Raw genomic sequence first — 22,046 nt, forward strand, 5'->3', positions numbered from 1 at the left:
CATAGCTATATTTAATAAACAACTTTTGTCTTAATATGATTTCATTAGAACTTTTAGTTTGTCCCTGATGTGAAATGAACTGGTCTGGTGTGTTATTCGTTAGTCACTTTAGCAACCTTACGGAAGACTGAGCTAAAGTTTCAGGTTCAGACCAAGCCATTGTTTTGACATTATTCATTTATTTGCTTTATTTTACCCAGGAGGAAGGAGACAAGGTCTCCTTGGCATTCCCATGTTAAGAGATGACAAACACATCCAAACAAGAAAGACAGGGCTCTAGTTAGAGGGCGTGACCAGTTCGTACATAAAATACATTTACTCTGATATTTCATTTCTCTTTTGGCTCCTTGCACAAGTGTCTCTTTCACTTAAAAGTCCAGACAGCAACCGTCTGTGCTATTAGATCTATAGATACATCTGTGTGTGTGGGCAGGTGGGGTTGAGTGTTGGTGTTTTGGCTCAAACAGTGCCACGTAGTGGTCTGTTTTGGAACTACATGATGCCACAGGATGACAGAGGGTTGGAGATGTGGCAGGTGCAAGCCGACTGGCAGTACTGGCGCACCGTCTGGTAGCAGCTGCGCTCGGCGTCGCCGCCCCACTGCATGGTGCCACCGGGGTCGGAGGGCAGCCGGCTCAGGATGCTGGTATTGATGGCCAGCGCAGCCAGGCCATAGTCGGTGAAGAGCACTGTCTCCCGGCGGCATGTGGGGCAAGAGATGAACTTGTACTTGGGGCAGGACTCGTACAGAATCTGCAGGCACTCTTCACACACCGAGTGCAGGCAGGACAGAATCCGTGGACGCTTGCCGGCAAAGTTATAGGTGTGCCCGCACGTTGGGCAGTCCAGGGGCTCACATGGCATCACTGGCCCCGAGGACGTCGAGGAAGAGGAGGAGGAGGAGGTGGACGAAGAGCGCAGCACGTACTGGTTCACGATGACGTCGTCCATCTTGTAGTGGAACTGGTGGTAACAGATCTCGGTGTTGCTGGCCTTGCGCTGGGCCAAGTAGGCCGCTTCACGCCGGAGGACCGGTGCCGGGGGTGTTACCAGCGGACGGGCGTTGACCACGGTGTTACCATTGACCTCCAGGTCACTGCAGGCCTGGTTAGCAATGACCTCTCCTTCGCCACCACCATCCCAGGCCACCCGGGGGGGCGGAGCAAAGCGAGGCTGCGTGACAGGCACAGGGCATTCCCGAGGAAACTTCTCTGATTGGATGATCTTGACTGTATCCATTGGGATTGTCACAGTCTGCCGCCGGAGACAGGACATTCGCTCGAGGGAAGGGCGTGGTCTCTGCAGGTGTGTGTGTCTCTGCAGGTGTGTGTGTCTCTGCAGGTGTGTGTGGTCACAGCCCTGTGGATGGTATCCACAGTATTCTCAGCCAACACTCAGCCATTGCAGGGGACATGAGGGCGAATGGTTTTGTCCATTGTTCCAATAGAGTCTCTTACTGGTCACACCACAGTATGTCTTGCTGTCTAGATGTTCTAAATGTTTTGAGATGTTCAGTCTACAGCTCTGAGACTCCTCTATCAGAGGCTCCTGTCCTGCCTTAGAACAAGCTGCAGTGTTCAGATGTCTGCAAAGTCAGTAATGCGCAATGTTTAGTAGTTCAGTATATACAGTAGTTCACTATATACAGTAGTTTCCAGTGTGATGACGTGCACCCTGTTTATTAAAACTTCACTAACGCGCAAACTCTAAATCAGTTTTACAAATGAATGGCTTAAGACAGCATAGCACGTAATAGCTAATTTCAAATATATGTATATGTAATATTCAAGCTAATACTGTATATTCCTACTTATAAGTAACAGATACAATAAGCACCAACAAAGAAAGTCCCTTTAAGAGGGCCTTATAGAGGGAAATTTCAAGCTTTGTGTTGTTGCGTACGGTCCTGGTAGGATGTCAGGTTCTAAATGTAAGTGATGTCATGTGTATTGGGAGGTTGCATGGACACCACTGGCACAACCAACTTCACGTCCTTCCACTTTCAGAGTGAAGCACTGGAGAGTCTGAGATAACACTTCGCCCACCGGGGTGTGATAAGCAGCAACTTTTTTGGGAAAAGGAAGCAAAGCAAAGTTCTGGAAGATTCTCTGGTGCAATACAGCTTGTAATTCCTTAAGAAGTGTGTCTGTGTATGTGTGTTTGTGTGTATTCTGGTCTAAGAAGGTGTGTCTCCACTAATGTTAGGTGTGTTATGAGTGTCCGAGGAGTCTAGCCAGGTCTCATTTGTCCGCGCGGCTGATGCATCCTTTTCTGGTGAGAAAGAGAAAAGAACCCAAGAGATAAGAAATCAAAATGATAAAATGACAAAGCAAAACTATTTCAAACTACGTTTATGCCTGCAGTGACCATCTGCAGTACACAGTGTTGTGATGATTTACAGCAGGAAAACATTTTTAAAAAAGCCCGCAATCACAAGTCAGTAGAGGCAATGTGAGTTCATACAGCACAGTTGGAACTGCCGCTAGGTGTGCGGTGGTAGCTGGGAGCAGACAGCACTCCCCAGTAGTCCCAGTACTCCCAGAACTCCACAGGCCAGCACACCATCAGCCGTCCTGCAGGGAACGCTGGGCCCCACGGAGCCAGAGACTGACCTGGCTACAGTACGGCCAGCTCCAACACTACACAGCGCACTCTGCAGACTCAGTTCATGCAGTTTGTAGCAGAAGCTCATGGACCAAGCACACAATGAATGTTGTGAATGTTGTTGTGTAGGTTTGTGGTGAGTCACAACCATATGAACAGCTCACGAACAAATGGTATTTAGTCTGTGGTATGAAATCTAAGATTTAGTCATCTGTGAAACCTAGAGAATGTGTCATTTGTGTGTGTGTGTGTGTATGTTGTGTTTGCTGAGAATAGAAAAAGGTATGCGGGTATGACACATTTGGAATGGACAGGGAGCAAGAGATGGAGAAGACAGGGAACAATAGAGACAGAGAGAGGTGACCTAGATGATGCTCAGGGAGTTTGTTTGGGCAGGGGGACACACAGAGAGTTGTTTTAGTTAGAGTTGCTATTTTTGAGCTCTTTATCTCTCCAGTTTTACAGGCGTCTCTCCCCATACACACAAAACACAAACTTATCGAGTCTGGGTGTGTGGTGATTTGGAGGCATTATGTGTATATAATGTAATCGACTCTCCGTATTAAAAACCTCTACTTCTCCAAACCATCCACATGGGCAAAACACAGGCACATTATTCTTATAGCACGTTTCACAAAAAACGGCCATTTCAGGTGTAACGTATTCATCGCTATCCCTTCACGTTCTCAGCTGACCTAGCCGGGTTTCTCAGATGTCCAGCTGTGCTTAGTCAACCGCACTATCAGAGCATACATGCAGCCATTGGTCTAACATGCCTTCAAGTGCGTCGGGGTGTTGGGAGTATATGCGGTGCACTGTCGTGCATTTGCTAGTTGCCTGCGAGTCTTAAAGCCTCGAGCTGCCGCCACTCACGTCTGCTCTCGCCGCGTTGCGCGGTACCGGAGGGCCGCTAACTCTGGAAAAAACCGCACACGCGCGCACACATATGACAGACGGAGGAGTGCATCAGCTGGTGTACAGGCGTCAGAGCGGGTAAGAAGGGGCAGCGAAATGCAAAATGACCCTTCAGTTGTTCTTGCAATTATCTCTATAAAAAGCTGGAAAATGGATCTCATATATATATATATATATATATGTAAAACATTCTAATACAAAGCCTGATACCCACACAGGCTACTGTATAATTATGTATTAATAAACCAAAGTGAAATTATTATTGTTGTTGTTGATGTTGATTAAAAAAAATTTAATAATATGAAGGTAGCTAAGCCACCATTGGTAAGCACAAAGTGGAGTCTTACCATTTGATGGCTAATTATATAGCAGAAGCAGGCTAGTGTTCTAGGGTCCCCGGATATGGACGCCGGGCTGGTAATCAATGTCTAGTGCTGGCCAGAGGTGGCTCAGCTATGATCAGAAGGCGACTGGTAATGAAACATACTGTGCACGTAAGATGTGAGAATGCGGGGGAATGAAGGGTTTTATAATGGCCTGTAGGACACGCACTAATCACCACACACAAGTCTGCAAGACACACACTAATCAACACATACAGATCTATATGCCAAAACATGTCCACAGGACATGTCCACAGTATTCACCACACACATGGGCTACAGTGCACACTATCACCTTGTTTCTACACTGAACTGTGCACACCAGTCCCCAGAGGAACACTCATCCAGCGCATTCACTTCCCAGCCGGAGATGCCTGCCTGTACTGGCGGACTTATTTACGCTTGCTTGATGTTTACTTTTTTCTTTTTTTATTCACTCGCTCAGGTAAATAAAACTTCTTTGTTTTCAACTGCACTCACGCTTTGCTCTTTCTCATATATATATATGTGTGTGTGTGTGTGTGTGTGTGTGTGTGTGAGTAAACAACACACGCACTTACATTGTCTGCCTACTCCACCTTGAGGTTAATTAAGCCTTCAATAACTGCACACACTCAAGACTCTCTTGCAATTCTAGAACATTCTTGGTCACATTCCCCATTCACTCCCACAATCACACACCACACATATGTACAGAAAACAAAAATAACACACATATACACACATACACCTCCCAGAACATTCCTCAACTTCATCCTCCTCTCTGTCTCCTCCATCTGTGCCTCTCCCCTCTCTAGCTTTCTCTGTCTGGGTTTACATGTGAAAAAGTGTGTGTGTATGTGTGTTTCTGTTTGTTTGTGAAAGATGCATTCCACCTGCGCACTGAGACAGTCAGAGAGAGAGCAACATGTCTCATGTGAGATGCTATCAGTTACGTGCCTCCATCTCTCCATTTCTGAACATGTTACGGGGCTTGTCCTCGGAGCCCAGCTCAGACCACGCTGACCCACCCGATACACGCAGTGATTAGAGATATTTCTATCAGGACTGTTGGACTGACTCTGAGATGAGTCACTTGCCCACAGTGGGCAGCTACCTGACGTTCATGACAACAGGACACTTGCTTTGCTTTTCTCTGTGTGGTGACACACTGTAAATAAAAGAATCCCATATTACAGTGACCATGATTACAATATTGTTAATATGTCCAGAATGTTAATATATTCAAAAGATGTAGCTTCTGTTGTAATGTTGGGGATACACACTCATTAGCTGTGTGCTGGACTGTAATTTCATATCTGGGTTAAGTTATTCCGGTTTTGTTATTTCTGGGTTGTGTTATTTCATACTGTGTGTGTGTGTGTGTGTGTGTGTGTGTGTGTGTGTGTGTGTGAGTGTGTGTGTGTGTGTGTGTGTGTGTGTGAGTGTGTGTGTGTGTGTGTGTGTGTGTGTGTGTGTGAGTGTGTGTGTGTGTGTGTGTGTGTGTGTAAGGCACAGGTCGTGCTAGTTGTGGGGGAAGGCTGTGGCTTTTAATAATTCAGTGCTCGTCATTGAGAGCAAGCGTCAGCCATTTTGCCTACAGTTCAGTGAGAACGAGAGGAGATGCATTCTTTGTTCTGACTGCATGTGTTGTCAGTGCAGCTCCAGTTCACAGTGTCCTTAACAACATACATTCACCTCTACAACACTAACACCCACCTTTACAACACCAACACTCACCTCTACAACACTAACACCCACCTTTACAACACCAACACCCACCTTTACAACACCAACACTCACCTCTACAACACTAACACCCACTTTTACAACACAAACACTGACCTCTATAATACTAATACCCACCTCTACAACACTAACACCCACTTTTACAACACTCACAGCTACAATACTAACACTCACATCTATAATACTAACACCCACTTTTACAACATTAACACTCACCTCTACAATACTAACACTCACCTCTTCAATACTACCACCTACCTTTACAACATAAACACCCTCCTCTAAAACACCAACACTCACCTCTATAATACTAACGCCTAGTTTTACAATATTAACACTCAACTCTACAACACCAACACTCACCTCTATAATATTAACACCCACTTTTACAATACTAACACTCACCTCTACAACACTAGCACCTCTACAAAACTAACACCCACCTCTACAACACAAACTCGCACCAATACAGCAATATCACCCAACTTAACACTATCAGCACATACTTGGCTTCGTATCTTTGTCATCACATCACTAACACTCAACTCTGCAGCACTAACTCCCACCATAATAAAAATAACACCCACTTCTACCACACTAACGCACGTTTGCAACACTAACACACAACTTCACAACATAAACATGCCTATAGAATGATGACAGTTATATCAACACTCAACACTCACCTTTCTCACACTAACAGTTAACAATACAACACAACTCACCTCTACAACACTAACCCCCACCTTTACAACACCCACCTCTCCAATACTAACATACAATTTCACAATATAAACACTCATGTTTAGAATGCTAACACTTGCCTTTATAACACTAACACCCATCTTTTCAGCAATAACACTCACCTCTACAACACAATCAACCTTTACTAATACAATATTGACAGTCACATTTTCAGCACAAAAATTCACTTTTATAATACTAACACTCAACCTTACAACAATAACAATATAATTCTTGAAGCCACAGATACAACACTGACATAACACCAGCACGAGCATACCTTAACAATCATAATAACGACATGATACTACTAACAATAATACTTGAACAATCTCATTTTTACAAGAGATATTAAGGATATCATAACAAGAAACATTAGTTATTATATCACTCTGTCAAATAATACTCTTACTGGGAAAAAAGCAAACAAAAACAACAACCACAATGCATTCATCTTCACAATAATGGCATTTATGATGCTTTTACTGAAATCTCTGTTGTCAGTTCAGTTAGATTAATACTCACCAACACCCTGAACAACAACAAAGAATGGACTATATTAACAACACAACCACAAATAACTGCAGCCAGCACTGACGCTTACTCAAAACCTCGTTACCCAAAACCTCGTAATAACAAACCACAATGATTATAGAGCCATTGCAACCACCCATTATTCAACAGAAGGGATAAATTACCACTGACTTTAATTAAAGCACATTACCCAGCTTAGATCTTCAGCAGGTGTTTGGGAATGATGCCACTCACAACCCTCCACACACCCAGGGGAGTGCCACCAGGGGCTGCCAGGGCTGGATGAGCTGACTGATCAAGGCTATTGATTGGGAAGGTTTTGTGAGAGGTGTGTGCCGGGGAAGTGCTGGGGTCAGTGGTACAGGCTGCTGGGGGTTTGTGGCTGGGACAGAGTTGTGTGTGTGTGTTTGTGTGTGTGTGTGTGTGTGTGTGTGTGTGTGCCTTTGTGCCTGTGTGTGGGGGTTATGCAATAGGAGCAATGCATAAGCAGGATGGACTGCAGCAGGCAAGCATGGTCAAAATGGAACTTCACACACACACACACACACACACACACACACACACACACACACACACACACACACACACAGATCTCTTTCTGTCACCCTGTACATCACCATGTGTCAGCCAAAATCAGATTCTGTAAGATGACTGTGCACATCCCATGAGTTATTGATGTAGTGTGTGCGTGTGTGTTGCACTAATTTCAGTGTGCTCAACGTGGCTGTACTGAAGCAATCACCTGAAGACAATCGCAGATCCACACACACACTCACATACCCACACACACATACACAGCTACATAAACATGAATGCAGTATCACACACCTGAAGATTCAAAATGACCTGCAATATCATCTAAATACAGAAATGAGGCAAATTCCTTTGGAATTGGTGAAACTAATCAGACCTAATGAGACCTTCAATAAAAACAGTAAACACACAAACATATACATATCATACTACAAGAAATAACCCAAAACAGATACACACCTCTCTTCCTATGTTGCTGTACCTCTGTGCTTGGTGTGTGCGTGTGTGTGTGTGTGTGTGTGTGTTTCTCTTCGGTCGGTCCAGTTGGTATCCGTGTTCAGTAGTTGGCAGTGTTATACAGTGGACAGCTCTGCGTATCCTTCCTTCCTGAACATGCTATGCCAGTGAGGATGATGAGGGTAACCGCAGTCTTGGATTCTGAAGAAGGTCGCCTGGCTCCTGTCGCCACAGTCAAGGTTACTCTTCCATGTCGTCCAGCAGAGCAGAAGCCCGGTTACGGAAGGTGGGCGGCGAGAACGCGAGTGACAGAGCTCATGCGTTTCTGGGAGAGGAGGTGGAGAACAGGGTGGAGGATGTGAGAGATGGAGGAGGATGTGCTGGCGGAGGAAGGATACGCCACAGTGCCACACACACAGCCAGCCGCACACGCACGCACACAGAAGGCCGATGGCCGAGTCCTGCCGCTTTGCTTTCTTCTCTTCCCTCTCTTCTCTTCTCGTTCTCCTGTTTACAGTCTCCCTCTACCCATCCCTGTAGTCCTCTGTTTGGTCAGTCTGTCACTCTTCTGTCTGTCTGTCTGTCTGTCTCACTGTCCTTCTCTCCTGCAGTCTGCTCTGGCTCTACGCTTCTGTTCTCAGAAGCCGTTTGTCTCTACAGTGCCTTCCCCCACACACACACGCTCGCTCTCTCTCTCGCTCTCTCGTTCTCCCTCCTGTCAATGGTTCTCTGTGAGTGTGCACAACCTCACACACACACACACACACACACAAACACACGGGCGGGCACACTCTCACACACCCCCTCTCACACACCCCTCTTGGTTTCATCCATGTGTGCACATCTCTCTCTCCCCCCTCCTTGACTGTTTCCTCTAGCCTTCACTCATTTACTGCTTCTCCCTGCTCTCTCTCTCTTTCGTTCTCTCTATCTCCCACCCCCTTTCTCACTCATTCCCTCCCTCGTTCTTACTCACTCCTACCCTCTTCCCTCTCTCTCTGAATATCTCACCCTCCCCCTCACTCTGACTCAGCCTCTCTCTCTTTCATTTTCTCTCTGTGTCTCTCTCTCTCTCTCTCTCTCTCTCTCTGCAGTCTTCTTCGCTGCAGTGCCTCTGCAGACCAGATCACGTTTTCCTCATCTCCAGTGAAAAATCCAAGCCAATCAGAGTCCTGCCCTACTTCCCCCCCGCCCCATAAACACACACAGACACACACACGTACACATGCCATATTCAGAGCTTGCATTCATTCTATATCACCTATCTTCCTTTGTTGTGATGTGCAGAGTAGTTCCAACAGTGACACCAACCTGTCAGTACAACAGTCATCTTAATAGGGTCCCTCAGGAGCAGTAAAGCACTAACCAAATGACCTACAATAAAGAACACTCCTTAGAAAACCTGAATACACACTAGATTCACCAGAAATATGAAACATACTTTACTGACAAGTGCATAAGGACATTTCTAGTTATTGTGTCTGTGTGCTGAATGACAACATTTGACTGCAGCTGAGAAATCTAGCATAAATTCTCAGGCATGCTGTCATTTCTGAGCACCTGGTTCCTCTCTGAAGCCATGCGCAGTCTCAGGCTGGGTGAGCCTCCATTACATAATTATGGAATTTTGTTTTCAGTTTTGGATGTGCACATTAACATGCTGACCAACAGATAATCCACCATAACTGAGAGGGAGCACAACTGTGTACACACACACACACACACACACACACACAGAGCTTGTGAGAGCTTTACATCATGTCTCAGAATAAAGACATCCATTGCTGGCTGTCATACTCGTTTTCTCTGGCTTGTGTGTGCTGCAATCTAATATTCACACACACACATGCACAAATCCACCTGGTTGTGTTATCTGTGGGTCTTTCATATTTAAATACACAGACATACATAAACACACAAATGTGTGCACAAACACACCCAGATGTGTTATCTGTGGGTCATTCAGATTTAAATGCACACACACACATACACACACACACACACACACACACACACGTGGCAACACACATACAGACATTCCCAGACCAACACAGGCTTCCATTCATCCCTGGTACTACAGGAGGGCTTCAGTCTGCCCCCGACACCCAAATCACATGGTCTGAGATCAGGAAATACAGCGAAAATATAATTTATATAATTAGCAAATACAGCCTCCAGCGTGTTTTGGATGTGTTGTAGCTTTTAAATCTTTATTTATCCAAAAACTAAAGTAATATAACACCAAAGTGATATCAACTTTTGTATTCGTGTGCTTTTATATATGAATACATCAGTCATATCTTAAAAAATAAACAATGTGTCATGTTTTTACTACACTGATCAAGATTAGGCTTAATTTATTCACTCACAAATCTCTAAATAGATGACACCTTTGTTTACACAGTTTCGAGGAAGTTAACCACAGCGTTACTCATTATAGCCTAAAACACAAAAACTCCTGGACTTTGATTTCAGGCATGTAAATACAGTTAGATTGTAAAGCTTAACAGGCTGTGTTCATAACACACTTTACAACACACTAAAGCATGGAAGAGTAATAGTGTAATTATGGAAAACATGTTCATGAATAGGACTGCTGACAGAAAGAATACACACAGTTTAAATATGAAATAGTTACGTATTTAGTATTTACTTTTTCTTTTTATTACATATTACAAGTTGCACATGGAAAATATATATTATACTCATTCACAAATGAGTGTAAAATGTATATAATCAAAAAGAGGTTGTAATTCATAAATACAACCTTTACTCATATGATATAGACTCTGATGGAAGTATTAATTATTTTTAAGTTCAAAAGAAAAGTATAAGGATTGCTGATTTTATCAAGGTCTAAAAAAGAAACCACTGCTGTTCAGGACTTGGTAGATGACAGAAGTGAAGTGTTCAAACACAATACTTTGGTAGGATCTCGGATGAGGTCAGTCAGCAATCGCACAGGGAACGGGAGGAAGGCGAGATTAGCACCGTGGCTATGCACCATGGCCAGAATTACCCAAACACCTTTTTTTTAATGTTACAAGGATACAGATGAAGCAAACAGTTTCGCTTGTGTTTTTTTTTAAAACATTTATGATTAAAATAATAACGGTAAAAAGAAAAAAAAATAAAACAGCAAAAGCTGAATAAAATACTTTCAGATTAATAACTGGTTCAAGTAAATGAAAATCAAAGTATGCTTAATGGGAAAAACTACTGGAAGTGAACAACAGATGTTAGAAGATGATGACAAACCCTGATCTGACTCTGTGTAAACATGCCAATTTAAAATACTACACACACAGCCCTTAGTTACCCTCTCTGCACTGTACGCCTGGCATGCAGTCCTCCTTCATATGGGCCAATGAATAATATTAACTTAAAATATATTCCTACATTCATCTAAAGATCAGTGGATCAATGGCAGCTGGTTAGCCAAAGAAGCCGTGGAAGAAGACACAAACAGTGAGAAGGATGATAGCGTTGGCATTCACCACATTCCTCCACAGGGGCTTCTCCCATGTGTCCGTCAGCTTCCTCTTCAGCTCGGCCTCCTCCTCTGCGGAGAGCTGCGGAGCTTTCTTCTGCTCAAATCCACAGAACCAGTTATAGGCGTTCTTCCAGCAGCTGGGCTCTAACTCAGGCTCTGCAGGGTTAAATGGTGAAGAGGTCGCACACACACGCACACACACACACACACAAACACACACACACACACACACGTACACAGACGCACACATACACAGACACACATGTACACACAGACACACACGCACAGACACACACACACACACACATACACACAGACACAGACACACACACACACAGCTATTGTCTTGCAACTTTGGTAGATGAATCAACGTTCACCTCCAGGTCCTCCTATAGTTGTAGGCATTTTAATGGTGTGTGGTGCGTTACAATTGTCCAGTGACGGGACATAAGTTTAAGTAAAAATCATAGTAGCCTGTGACACTTGAGCAACGGTTTCTCCCCCAACCCTGTCAGTGAGGTGGGCTTTGAAGATCTGTGTGTTGTGAGGTATTATTCTGAATAAGGGTGCAGTCCTGTGATGTGCAGTGTAGTTCTGCACTATGATAAATGACTTACCGTCCACATTCATAGAACTAGATTTCTCTTCCTCAATCCAGTCATCTGCCTCTATATCGATTCGCTCCTCCTTACTATTCCTCAAACTCCAGCACAGCCTGTGAAGCTACAATATATACACGGATCAGTTACACACAGCACTGCTCAGGGAAATGGAGTCCAGTTACACACAGAACTGCACAGGGAAATGGAGTCCAGTTACACACAGCACTGCACAGGGAAATGGAGTCCAGTTACACACAGTACTGCTCAGGGAAATGGAGTCCAGTTACACACAGCACTGCACAGGGAAATGGAGTCCAGTTACACACAGTACTGCACAGGGAAATGGAGTCCAGTTACACACAGCACTGCACAGGGAAATGGAGTCCAGTTACACACAGCACTGCACAGGGAAATGGAGTCCAGTTATACACAGCACTGCACAGGGAAATGGGGACCAGTTACGCACAGCACTACACAGGGAAATGGGGACCTGTTACGCACAGCACTGCACAGGGAAATGGGGACCAGTTACACACAGCACTGCGCAGGGAAATGGGGACCAGTTACACACAGCACTGCGCAGGGAAATGGGGACCAGTTACACACAGCACTGCGCAGGGAAATGGGGACCAGTTACACACAGCACTGCGCAGGGAAATGGGGACCAGTTATACACAGCACTGCACAGGGAAATGGGGACCTGTTACAGGCATTAGCAAGCGGCCTTTGTGCGATATGCTGAGAATTAGCTCAGAGATAGTGGATGGCATTCTGAGAATGCAAGAGGCAGCCATTGGAAACCAGAAAAAGGTGTGCTCATATTTGTGTGTCTGTGTGTGTGTGTGTGTGTGTATGTGTGTGTGTGTGTGTGTGTGTGTGTGTGTGTGTGTGTGTGTGTGTGTGTGTGTGTGTGTGTCTTACATGCTTGTCATCAATGGGTTTGGTCATTAGGGAGATCCCCAACACCAGCAGACAGGAGATGGCAAACAGGATGAGGCCGAAATAAAGGTAGTGCACCCCGCAAATGATGGTGGGACAGTCACTAGGATTCGCACAGCTTCCTGTACCATACGCAAACTCAGCTATCATGCGGGACAAGCCGATAAGCAGCCCAATCACCATGCCGTAGAATGCCCCCTGGGGGAGAGCAACAAAACCAGCACATTAGGCCCAAACAGAGCCTGAGGATGCTTATATGTTATTGTTTGTGTTTACAGGTTTTATGCAACTGTACGTCATATACACAGAAAGAAACATAGACAGAGAGAGAGAGAGAGAGAGAGAGAGAGAGAGAATAAGTGACAGACGTGAAGCAGGTGGTGTGAAGGTGAACAGACTCACCGGCTCATTGACTCTCTTACAGAAGATTCCGAGTGTGAAGACAGCAGCGATAGGCGGAGCCAAGTAGCTGGTGATCGACTGAATGTAGTCAAAGAGCTGACCGCTCTGGGCTGTCTGGATAATGGGGATCCAGGCTATGCTGATGCCGATCAGAACCAAGATAAACAGCCTATGCACACACACACACACACAATTTATGTGCTTTTATTAAAGGAAATACATAATTATTAAAGGAAATGCATAATAATGCTTTTTGTTCCCATTTACACTATTTACTATTTATAATTTAGTTTCTGTCTGTAACCTTAACCCTAACTCTAACCTGTCTGTAAAATGAGAAAAAGAAATATTTCAGTTTTGGCAGGTTTGTCGTCTTATGCTGTAGTCCTGAGGCCATCTGGTACTCATGGAAGTTTAAGATAAGGTTAGGATTAGGATTAGAGCCAGGCACACTCACCTTCCAGCAATCATGAGCTCCTTCTCGGAGGCTCTGCGTCGGAACTTGGCGTAAATGTCCATGGTGAAGAGGGTGCTGGAGCTGTTAAAGATGGACGTTAGGGAACTCATCAGGGAGGCCAGCATGACTGAGAGCATCAGGCCCCTGAGACCTACACACACACACACACACACACACACACACACAAGCACACACAGAAAAACAGATGCATGTATGCATACAAATGTATTCAGACACAAACACAAACACACAGGTACACACAACAGAGATTAAGCATTAGTGAAAATCACAGTAGCTTTGTGTGGCCTGATTGTTGAGCTGTGAGGTCTAGAGTGACCAGCCAGATCTTTACGTATACGCTACAGTAAATAACGTGTAATACACCATGTGGTGGAGACAGGCAGATCTTTACGTATACGCTACAGCAAATAACGTGTAATACACCATGTGGTGCAGACAGGCAGATCTTTACGTATACGCTACAGCAAATAACGTGTAATACACCATGTGGTGCAGACAGGCAGATCTTTACGTATACTCTACAGTAAATAACGTGTAATACACCATGTGGTGGAGACAGGCAGATCTTTACGTATACGCTACAGTAAATAACGTGTAATACACCATGTGGTGGAGACAGGCAGATCTTTACGTATACGCTACAGTAAATAACGTGTAATACACCATGTGGTGGAGACAGGCAGATCTTTACGTATACGCTACAGTAAATAACGTGTAATACACCATGTGGTGGAGACAGGCAGATCTTTACGTATACGCTACAGTAAATAACGTGTAATACACCATGTGGTGGAGACAGGCAGATCTTTACGTATACGCTACAGTAAATAACGTGTAATACACCATGTGGTGCAGACAGGCAGATCTTTACGTATACGCTACAGTAAATAACGTGTAATACACCATGTGGTGCAGACAGGCAGATCTTTACGTATACGCTACAGTAAATAACGTGTAATACACCATGTGGTGCAGACAGGCAGATCTTTACGTATACGCTACAGTAAATAACGTGTAATACACCATGTGGTGGAGACAGGCAAATCTTTACGTATACGCTACAGTAAATAACGTGTAATACACCATGTGGTGCAGACATTGGTGCCAATGCATAAGGTCTTACAGGCTTAAACATGAGCCACAGTGTCTGCTGAACGAGGCCCGGCAGTGCCAAAGCCCGCGGGGCCGCGGCGGGGGCTCACCGTTGGGCATCAGGTCCACCACCAGTTTGGGGTAGGCGATGTTGGTACAGCCCACCTCAGTTCCACAGAACTCCTTACATTCCTCCGGGATCACACATGCCACCTCATCTGTGCAGTGACAATTCATGAGTGGGAGGATGTTGCTTTCATTCACACACACACACACACACACACACACACACACACCTGCAAACACACACACACCTGCAAACACACACACACACACAAACAAATATATGGACATGCATACACACGCATCTTCAAACACACCCACATACGTGACTCTGCATACACAGACACCTGCATGCACACACATCGCACACACACACGCACACACACAGAACCAGTAGAATACCTGGATAAAGAATCCTGCTAATCATGCCAGGCATCACCATAAGGAACATGGGTAACAGTTTGAGGTAGCCACACAGGATGCAACCAGCCTTCACGTGGGACATGTTCTTAGCAGACAAGCAGCGCTGGACGATCACCTGACAGCACATTAGGCCATTAGACTCTGCTGGCATAAATGCCACCCCCTGCACTCATTTTCATCCAGAATGTTCTGTTGTGCTCACTCCTGATTGGCTGTTGCATGAAGGCTTTGGTTACCGTGACAATCTTTCATGGTGTGAAGTGCTGAATGACTGCATGTGATAGTGTCAAAGGAAGGAGAACGTTAAATTCTTCCTCCATCTTTTGCAGTACAGTGAATAGGCACTTTAATCACTGCTGCTTGAGTATCACAGAGCAGGCTGCTATATACAGCCAGCCAATCAGACAGAGCAGGCTGCTATATACAGCCAGCCAATCAGACAGAGCAGGCTGCTATATACAGCCAGCCAATCAGACAGGACCCCAAGAACTAGATATTACTGCTAATAGCCTGTGTGTCTGTGTGTGTGTAGTCAAGTGAAATGTGTTTATATAGTGCGTTTTACAGCAGCTGCTGTCACAGCTTTACAGATTTCTGGGTCCAAGGACCCTGTGAGCAAGCCAAAGGGGTCATTGGCAAGGACAAACTCCCTGAGAGCAAGAGGAAGAAACTTTGAGAGGAACCAAGACTCAAGGGGGGGGGGGGGGTGCACAAGTGTTTGGAAGTGTGTGCATCTCTCTCTCTCTCTCTCTCTCTCTCTCTGGAACATCTTGGTCTTTCCCTGAAGCAGGTCTTGGTGCTCTAGGCTGTTTATTTTATCTCACTTTGCATAAACTTGTTTGTGTTGGAGGGGAAAGTGGGGGCACCATCGAAGTTTGAGACTTTACACGAGTTTAAGTCTTTACACTGTCTGGAGCTATTAGTACTGCTCAGCCACAAAGAGAACACAGAAAGAGGGCAGAGAGCAGTGTGTGTGGGTGGCGTGTGGCGTGTATATTCTTTAACATATAGGTTATGGTTTCAGAACAAAAAAGGACATAATTAGGCATGAAAGTGATTGTAAGTATGCCACATGTGCATGTGTATGTGTGTGGGTGAGTGGGTGTGTCTATAAGAGAGTACTCTATTTATCTCTCTACCCTAACTCACGTGTGAGTGTGACTGGTTTTTATGTGCGTGTGGTTCTATAAGAGGTTACTGTAGTGATCATGTGTGTGGGGGGGGGGCACGTGTGTGGGTACTCTAATGAACACTTGTGCAGCAGTACCTGGTCTGTGCACCAGTACCAGGCCGCCTGGATGGTGAGTCCGAAGATGAGGCCGGGCCACGGCATGTCGCCGGTTATTGGGTCCCTGAAGATGTGGAATGAGTCTGGCCGGGGCGTGTAGCACTCTGCACTGATGTTCATGCCCACCCGCGATGGTATGGCGTTCATATAGAGCTCCTGGAAGTTCTCATAACCTCCTACCTCATTGAAAGCTAAGGACAAAGTTAAGGCAACTTAAGGAAAAGGCTTGAACTACAGAGAGACAGTGGAAGAGGCACAGGACAAAGAGACACTGATTAAAGGAAAGGCGTGTAGAGGAAGCAGACATCATCTATACTTACCAAAACCCATAAGAATGAAGGATCCCACCACCATGATAATGGTCTGTAGCGTGTCTGTGTAGATAACTGCAGCGAGGCCCCCTACAGGTGGGAGGAGAACACAAACGTTCTAGAACTGGTTAGAAACAACAGAAACAGCACCAACAGACTTCCACGGTAAACACAGACGGTGTGCATGTTTAAAGACGCAGTAAAATGACACCCTTCTGATGCTGTAGTAAACCTGGCCTGCAGAGCAGCAGTTTCTGACCAGGGGATTAATGTCCTGGGGGAATCCCAGTGGTCAGAGAACTGTTCTGTTACCGAGGCCATCGTGTCTCTCTAACACTGTGCCCTCTGCCCTAGAGCAAGGCTCCACACCGTGAGTGAATTGTCTGCCATCTGGTAATGTTTTTTATTTAGGGCAAAAGCATCAGATGAGATTGGTGTCTGAAAAAAAAAGACAAAGCTGTAGCTTTGAATGATCATACAAACTAGACCACGTTGCCCTCTAGAGCTGGAAGGACAAAATGCGCCTGTAATCAAAGATTCACTTCAGGCTTCTGATATCAAGGACACCTGCTCTTCCATGCAAAATGGACAGATACAATACAGGCTCTTATTTAGAGGCATCTATGTCACGACCTACACGGATCCCTATTGGCAGAGGAGAGATTGTTGGGTAACCAAGCTGCCAGCTAACCAGGTAATTATCCTGCTGGTGATATGAAAAGCAAGATGTCAGGCATATTACAGTGGTCTGTGTGACAGTGAGCTTATCAGAGCACATGGGTAATTACCCACAATGCCTCAAATATGCTGTGACAACAGTCCACTTTTCTTGCAAAAAGCTTGTCTCCTGAAAATGGAAATGTTATCAGATATACAAAGTGTGTACTTTACTCTCAGTGCTCTGAGCACTTCAGATCTGGTGTTGTGTTTACGATTCCATGGAATCAGGAACATTTACGGAGATACAGTTAATGTTCCAGTTAAATTAATGACTTAAAACTGCTTAAAAAAGTGTAATTAATGTCAACCATTTGAAATGGCTGAAGTGAAATTGGTCAATTTGAAACTGAATTGATGACAACAACTGGTGCTGGTCTTACAGCGAGTGTAAGTGTGCTAATGTATCATTGCACTGTTTAAGTCAAGCACCTGTTTGAACTGGTAATCCTCTAACACAACCGATCCAATCCATCAGCTAATTATCAAAGCACTGGTGAGCCGAAGCAGGCAGAGAGCAGTAAAGAGGCCAACGTCAGAGAGGCAGGGGAAGCGCCCTGGAGGAGGTTCCAGGAGGAGGACCTGGTCCTGTTTCTCCGGAAGAGACACACACCTGTCACTGTGTACAGAGCTGTGATCGCCAGCAGCATAACAACAGCCAAATAGATGTTCATTTTCATGGCCTGGTTAATGAAGATGGCTCCAGAGAACATGTCAGCCTGAAAGAGAGAGAGCGAGAGAGAGAGAGAGAGAGAGCGATATATACCAACATGCTCCACATTTTTTTTTACTGCAGCTCTTCTGGCATTGAGAACCCTGGATTCTCTGTGCAAGTGAACTGAAAGCAGAACAAATAAGTGGTCTGTTCCCTGTGACCAGTGGTCACCGACTCAATCCTGGAGATCTGGAGATCCACCACGCTGCAGTCTGTAGCTCATTAATTGGCCATTCCTGATCTGATTCCATGAGATCAGCCTTGTTTGTCTGGGTGGCATGTTAGCTTTGGGTTGCATGTGCTTTAGGCCCATTTTAAAGCCCAGTTGTGTGTTGAAGGCTCCTCGTCTTCCACCACTGCACACCCTGTGCCGCTCACACAGGTGCACTAAAGCAGAGGAACAACCCTAAACCCGAAGTCTTAAAATCACCTGGCCCTGACAGTTCACTGAAGCCTTAAGGGAAAGGTTGAATGTGCAGGACTGGGACATTCAAGGCCAGTAGTTGAATTCCTCTATACTAAACTGGGCTGTGCTGTGTTTCTAGAGTACCTGCATTCTACAGGAAACACTATACAGTGTCTTTATTTTAAGTGGTCTTCTTTATTTATCGCAGCCATTCCATCTGTTTAAAAACAAGGGTGTCCACAGTCCACACACTGTGCTGGACTGCTCCCCTTCAGAGCTGGAGTTGGCGACTTCATGTGAAATGCTATGACTGTGGAAGCTGTTAGATTCATTTTATGTCCCTCTATCTCTGCATTCCTACAGGTTCAAAGTAGGTTGTTTAGCATGTAGATGGGTTATACATTTGAAAGGCTCTCTGCCAGTTGAAGAACTAATCTCCAAAGGTCAAGCTCAGAGGGGTGTGGCGCAGGGAGCCACTCACGGAGATCTTGGTGAAGATATAGAGGAAGAGAGAGAGCACGGAGAGGTAGATCCGGATGCGGTGACCTCCGAAACGCTTCTTAAGATACTCTGGCATGGTGACCACCTGCACACAGACAGAAAACCAGAGTGAGCTAGGTATGCAAATGAGAGCTACACGCTGTTCTCTTCTGAACCAGACACACACATGCTCAAGTCCTGTGATGTAGTCCTCACGCGATGCTTTAATCTGTCAGTCGTACAGTTTGAAATTGATAGTCGCTCATACTCTGCTCATACAGTTCCCTGATCTATAATATTGATCGGTTTTACAGTCTGGTGTACATCTTTCATGGTCTCAGCAGTGTTGGAGCATAACAGAGTGCACTTGTGATGGAACAGGGGAATTGGAGAGAACAGGGCACGTAGAGAGCTGCTGTTCCACAGAGCTCCTGAGGCACACTGACAATTCCTGAATCTCGTTACACAAACCAACAAATAAAAATAGAAGCGTTCCAAAGGAACTTCCTACCCCAGCCTTGATGTAGATAGGAACAAAGAGCCATCCTAGAAGGAGCACAACAAAAAGAGCCTGAAAGAAAAGAAAGAAGAGGAGAGGATTAGCTTTCTGCATGCTCTGCAAACACACGGCTTTCTCCCGCATTCAAGCGGACCTCCATGGAACCAGAGATCATTATTAGCGATTAGTCAACGCCCCCTCTGCAGTCCATCGTCAGAGAGACCACATTCCCCACTCACGTTCCATTCAAACCCTCCGATGGCGATTCCTGCTGCAGCGCCGGTTCCAGCCAGGCCCACAAAATGCCCGCTGCCGATGTTACTGGCGAACAGGGACGCTCCGATCTGAACCGAAGACGCAGCCAGTTACCAATTACAGAAGGAGTGGCACTTTACACACCTAGTTAAAATCATTACATCAGCAGAACCAAAGCATTAACAGGGAAAATGAAGTATTAATGGATAACCACAGGCCTGGCATGATGTCAAATGAACAAAATCAACCAAGCATTTTTCGACTGCATATCTTAACCACCTGACTGATTAGAAATGAAAGATTTAAGGCTTATAAGAGCTAATGTATGTAATTAAATGTAATTAAACAGTAAATGGGTTTACTGAAGTGGGGGTGGTTTGTGAAGTGAATTTGATTTACTTTTTGCCTTGATTATTAGACTGAAAACATGATACAATTGCACGTCTTTATTGCTTAATAAAGACCATAATTTAAACACAATAGATAGGACATATCAGAGAGTTTATTGTTCATATCTCTGATATATTCAGAATCACATCTAGCATGTGCTTATTATGGCCCTGTAAAATAGTTTTTTCTCCCCTTGTGAAGAGTTTACGTGTTTCGGTGAAAACACGCGTGTCTGAGCTGGAGAAGTATGTTCACTGTCATTCACTCTAAAAAAAAACTTTAATCTGAAGCTCTCAGATGAAATACACCTAGACTTTGTCACATAGTGGTTTGTCTACTTTTTAATTTCATCGCATTTTCAGGCAACAGACTCACCTTGGGTTAAATTACATCGTCTTATATAAAAGTCTCCATTTTATGTTCTTGTTTATTTTTTATCTTGTAAATTCTCTGCGTGTACAACTTACTGGCCACCACACCATGCTCCTACCCGCCAGGAAGAACCCTCCGACAGTGGAGCGGTTTGTCCTCACCATGGCCTACACAGGGGGAGGAATCAGGGTATGTTTCCTCATTCACCAGTGGCGTAGGTTTCATTTTAACTCTGGGGGAGACACTGCTCACACCACCCAAACTAACACACACTAAACACTATTTTATAAATCTATGTCTAGTAGAAACCTGTCAAAGCACAAAACAAATAAACAGAGAAATATATATATATATATATATATATATATATATATATATATATATATATATTCTTTTTTAATAATGTATATATCAGCATGAATGACTGCATTCAGCGCAAAGCGAATAAAAACTGTCAAGCAGAAAATATTGATTTAATATGATTGACTTCACTCTCATGATTACTGCTTCACAAATTTTTGTTTAAAATTGCACAGTACATTTTCTACTCTATAATCTGTAATCTCCAGATGCCACTCCAGTTTGGTTTTTTTTGGGGTTTTTTTGTTGAAATAAGGTTAACAATTCACAAGCGCCGGTCGATGAAGGTAAAAAGAAAAAATAACAAAACCCATACAGACTTATGCAAACTGAGTTCTCTCACCCATAGTCCAACAGCCAGGACCACCACGAAGTAAATCACGATGACAGAAATGTCTGCTGGATTATTGATGGCTATGTCGTTGGATGCATTTCTCGCGACGTTCCGGAGCAGAGAGAACCCAAAGTAATCCCAAGTCATTTTGTGGCTGTTACAGAGGCGTCAAGATACGGACGCCTGAGGTTTGTACCTGACTGCCACGGCCGTCACACTGACGGCACCTACCTTTATGCTAGGCGTGAAATACCGAGTGATTGATTTACCTGAGCACGTGTGAGCACGTACATGCATCATCACCTCCAAGATCTTTGTGTGCATGCATACTGAGTTTCTCGCTGTGCACACGTATGGGAAGGATGATGGGTGGTTCTACTTAGGGTTAATTATAAAAGGCAGTGTTTCTCAGGGATGCAAGAAATCAGGGATTGTGGATTCAAGTGAACAGAAAATCTATTAATGATAAACTCACAAGGAAGAAAAAAATCTGAATGTATTTTCCTAAGAAGCCAATCCCTTCTTATTT

General features: G+C 44.6%; 2 protein-coding genes across 2 annotated transcripts; both read right to left on the reverse strand.

Annotated features, from left to right (window-relative positions):
* Positions 1-165: 165 nt before the first annotated feature.
* rnf208 (ring finger protein 208) lies at positions 166-8,634 on the reverse strand. The gene is made up of 2 exons (XM_035535247.1): positions 7,902-8,634; positions 166-2,271 (listed from the first exon to the last, which is right to left on the reverse strand). Exon 2 carries the CDS (start codon positions 1,273-1,275, stop codon positions 493-495), a length of 783 nt encoding a protein of 260 aa, XP_035391140.1. The 5' UTR covers positions 1,276-2,271; positions 7,902-8,634; the 3' UTR covers positions 166-492.
* Positions 8,635-10,591: 1,957 nt separating this feature from the next.
* slc5a1 (solute carrier family 5 member 1) lies at positions 10,592-20,158 on the reverse strand. The gene is made up of 13 exons (XM_027006460.2): positions 20,046-20,158; positions 19,819-19,878; positions 19,309-19,413; positions 18,320-18,425; positions 16,999-17,079; positions 16,658-16,869; positions 15,370-15,505; positions 15,015-15,122; positions 13,792-13,942; positions 13,335-13,503; positions 12,915-13,130; positions 12,009-12,114; positions 10,592-11,547 (listed from the first exon to the last, which is right to left on the reverse strand). The coding sequence occupies exons 3-13, from the start codon at positions 19,402-19,404 to the stop codon at positions 11,333-11,335; spliced, it is 1,596 nt and encodes a 531-aa protein (XP_026862261.2). The 5' UTR covers positions 19,405-19,413; positions 19,819-19,878; positions 20,046-20,158; the 3' UTR covers positions 10,592-11,332.
* Between the last annotated feature and the right edge of the window lie 1,888 nt (positions 20,159-22,046).

Source organism: Electrophorus electricus, chromosome 17, assembly GCF_013358815.1.
Source record: "Electrophorus electricus isolate fEleEle1 chromosome 17, fEleEle1.pri, whole genome shotgun sequence".
NCBI lineage: Eukaryota > Metazoa > Chordata > Actinopteri > Gymnotiformes > Gymnotidae > Electrophorus > Electrophorus electricus.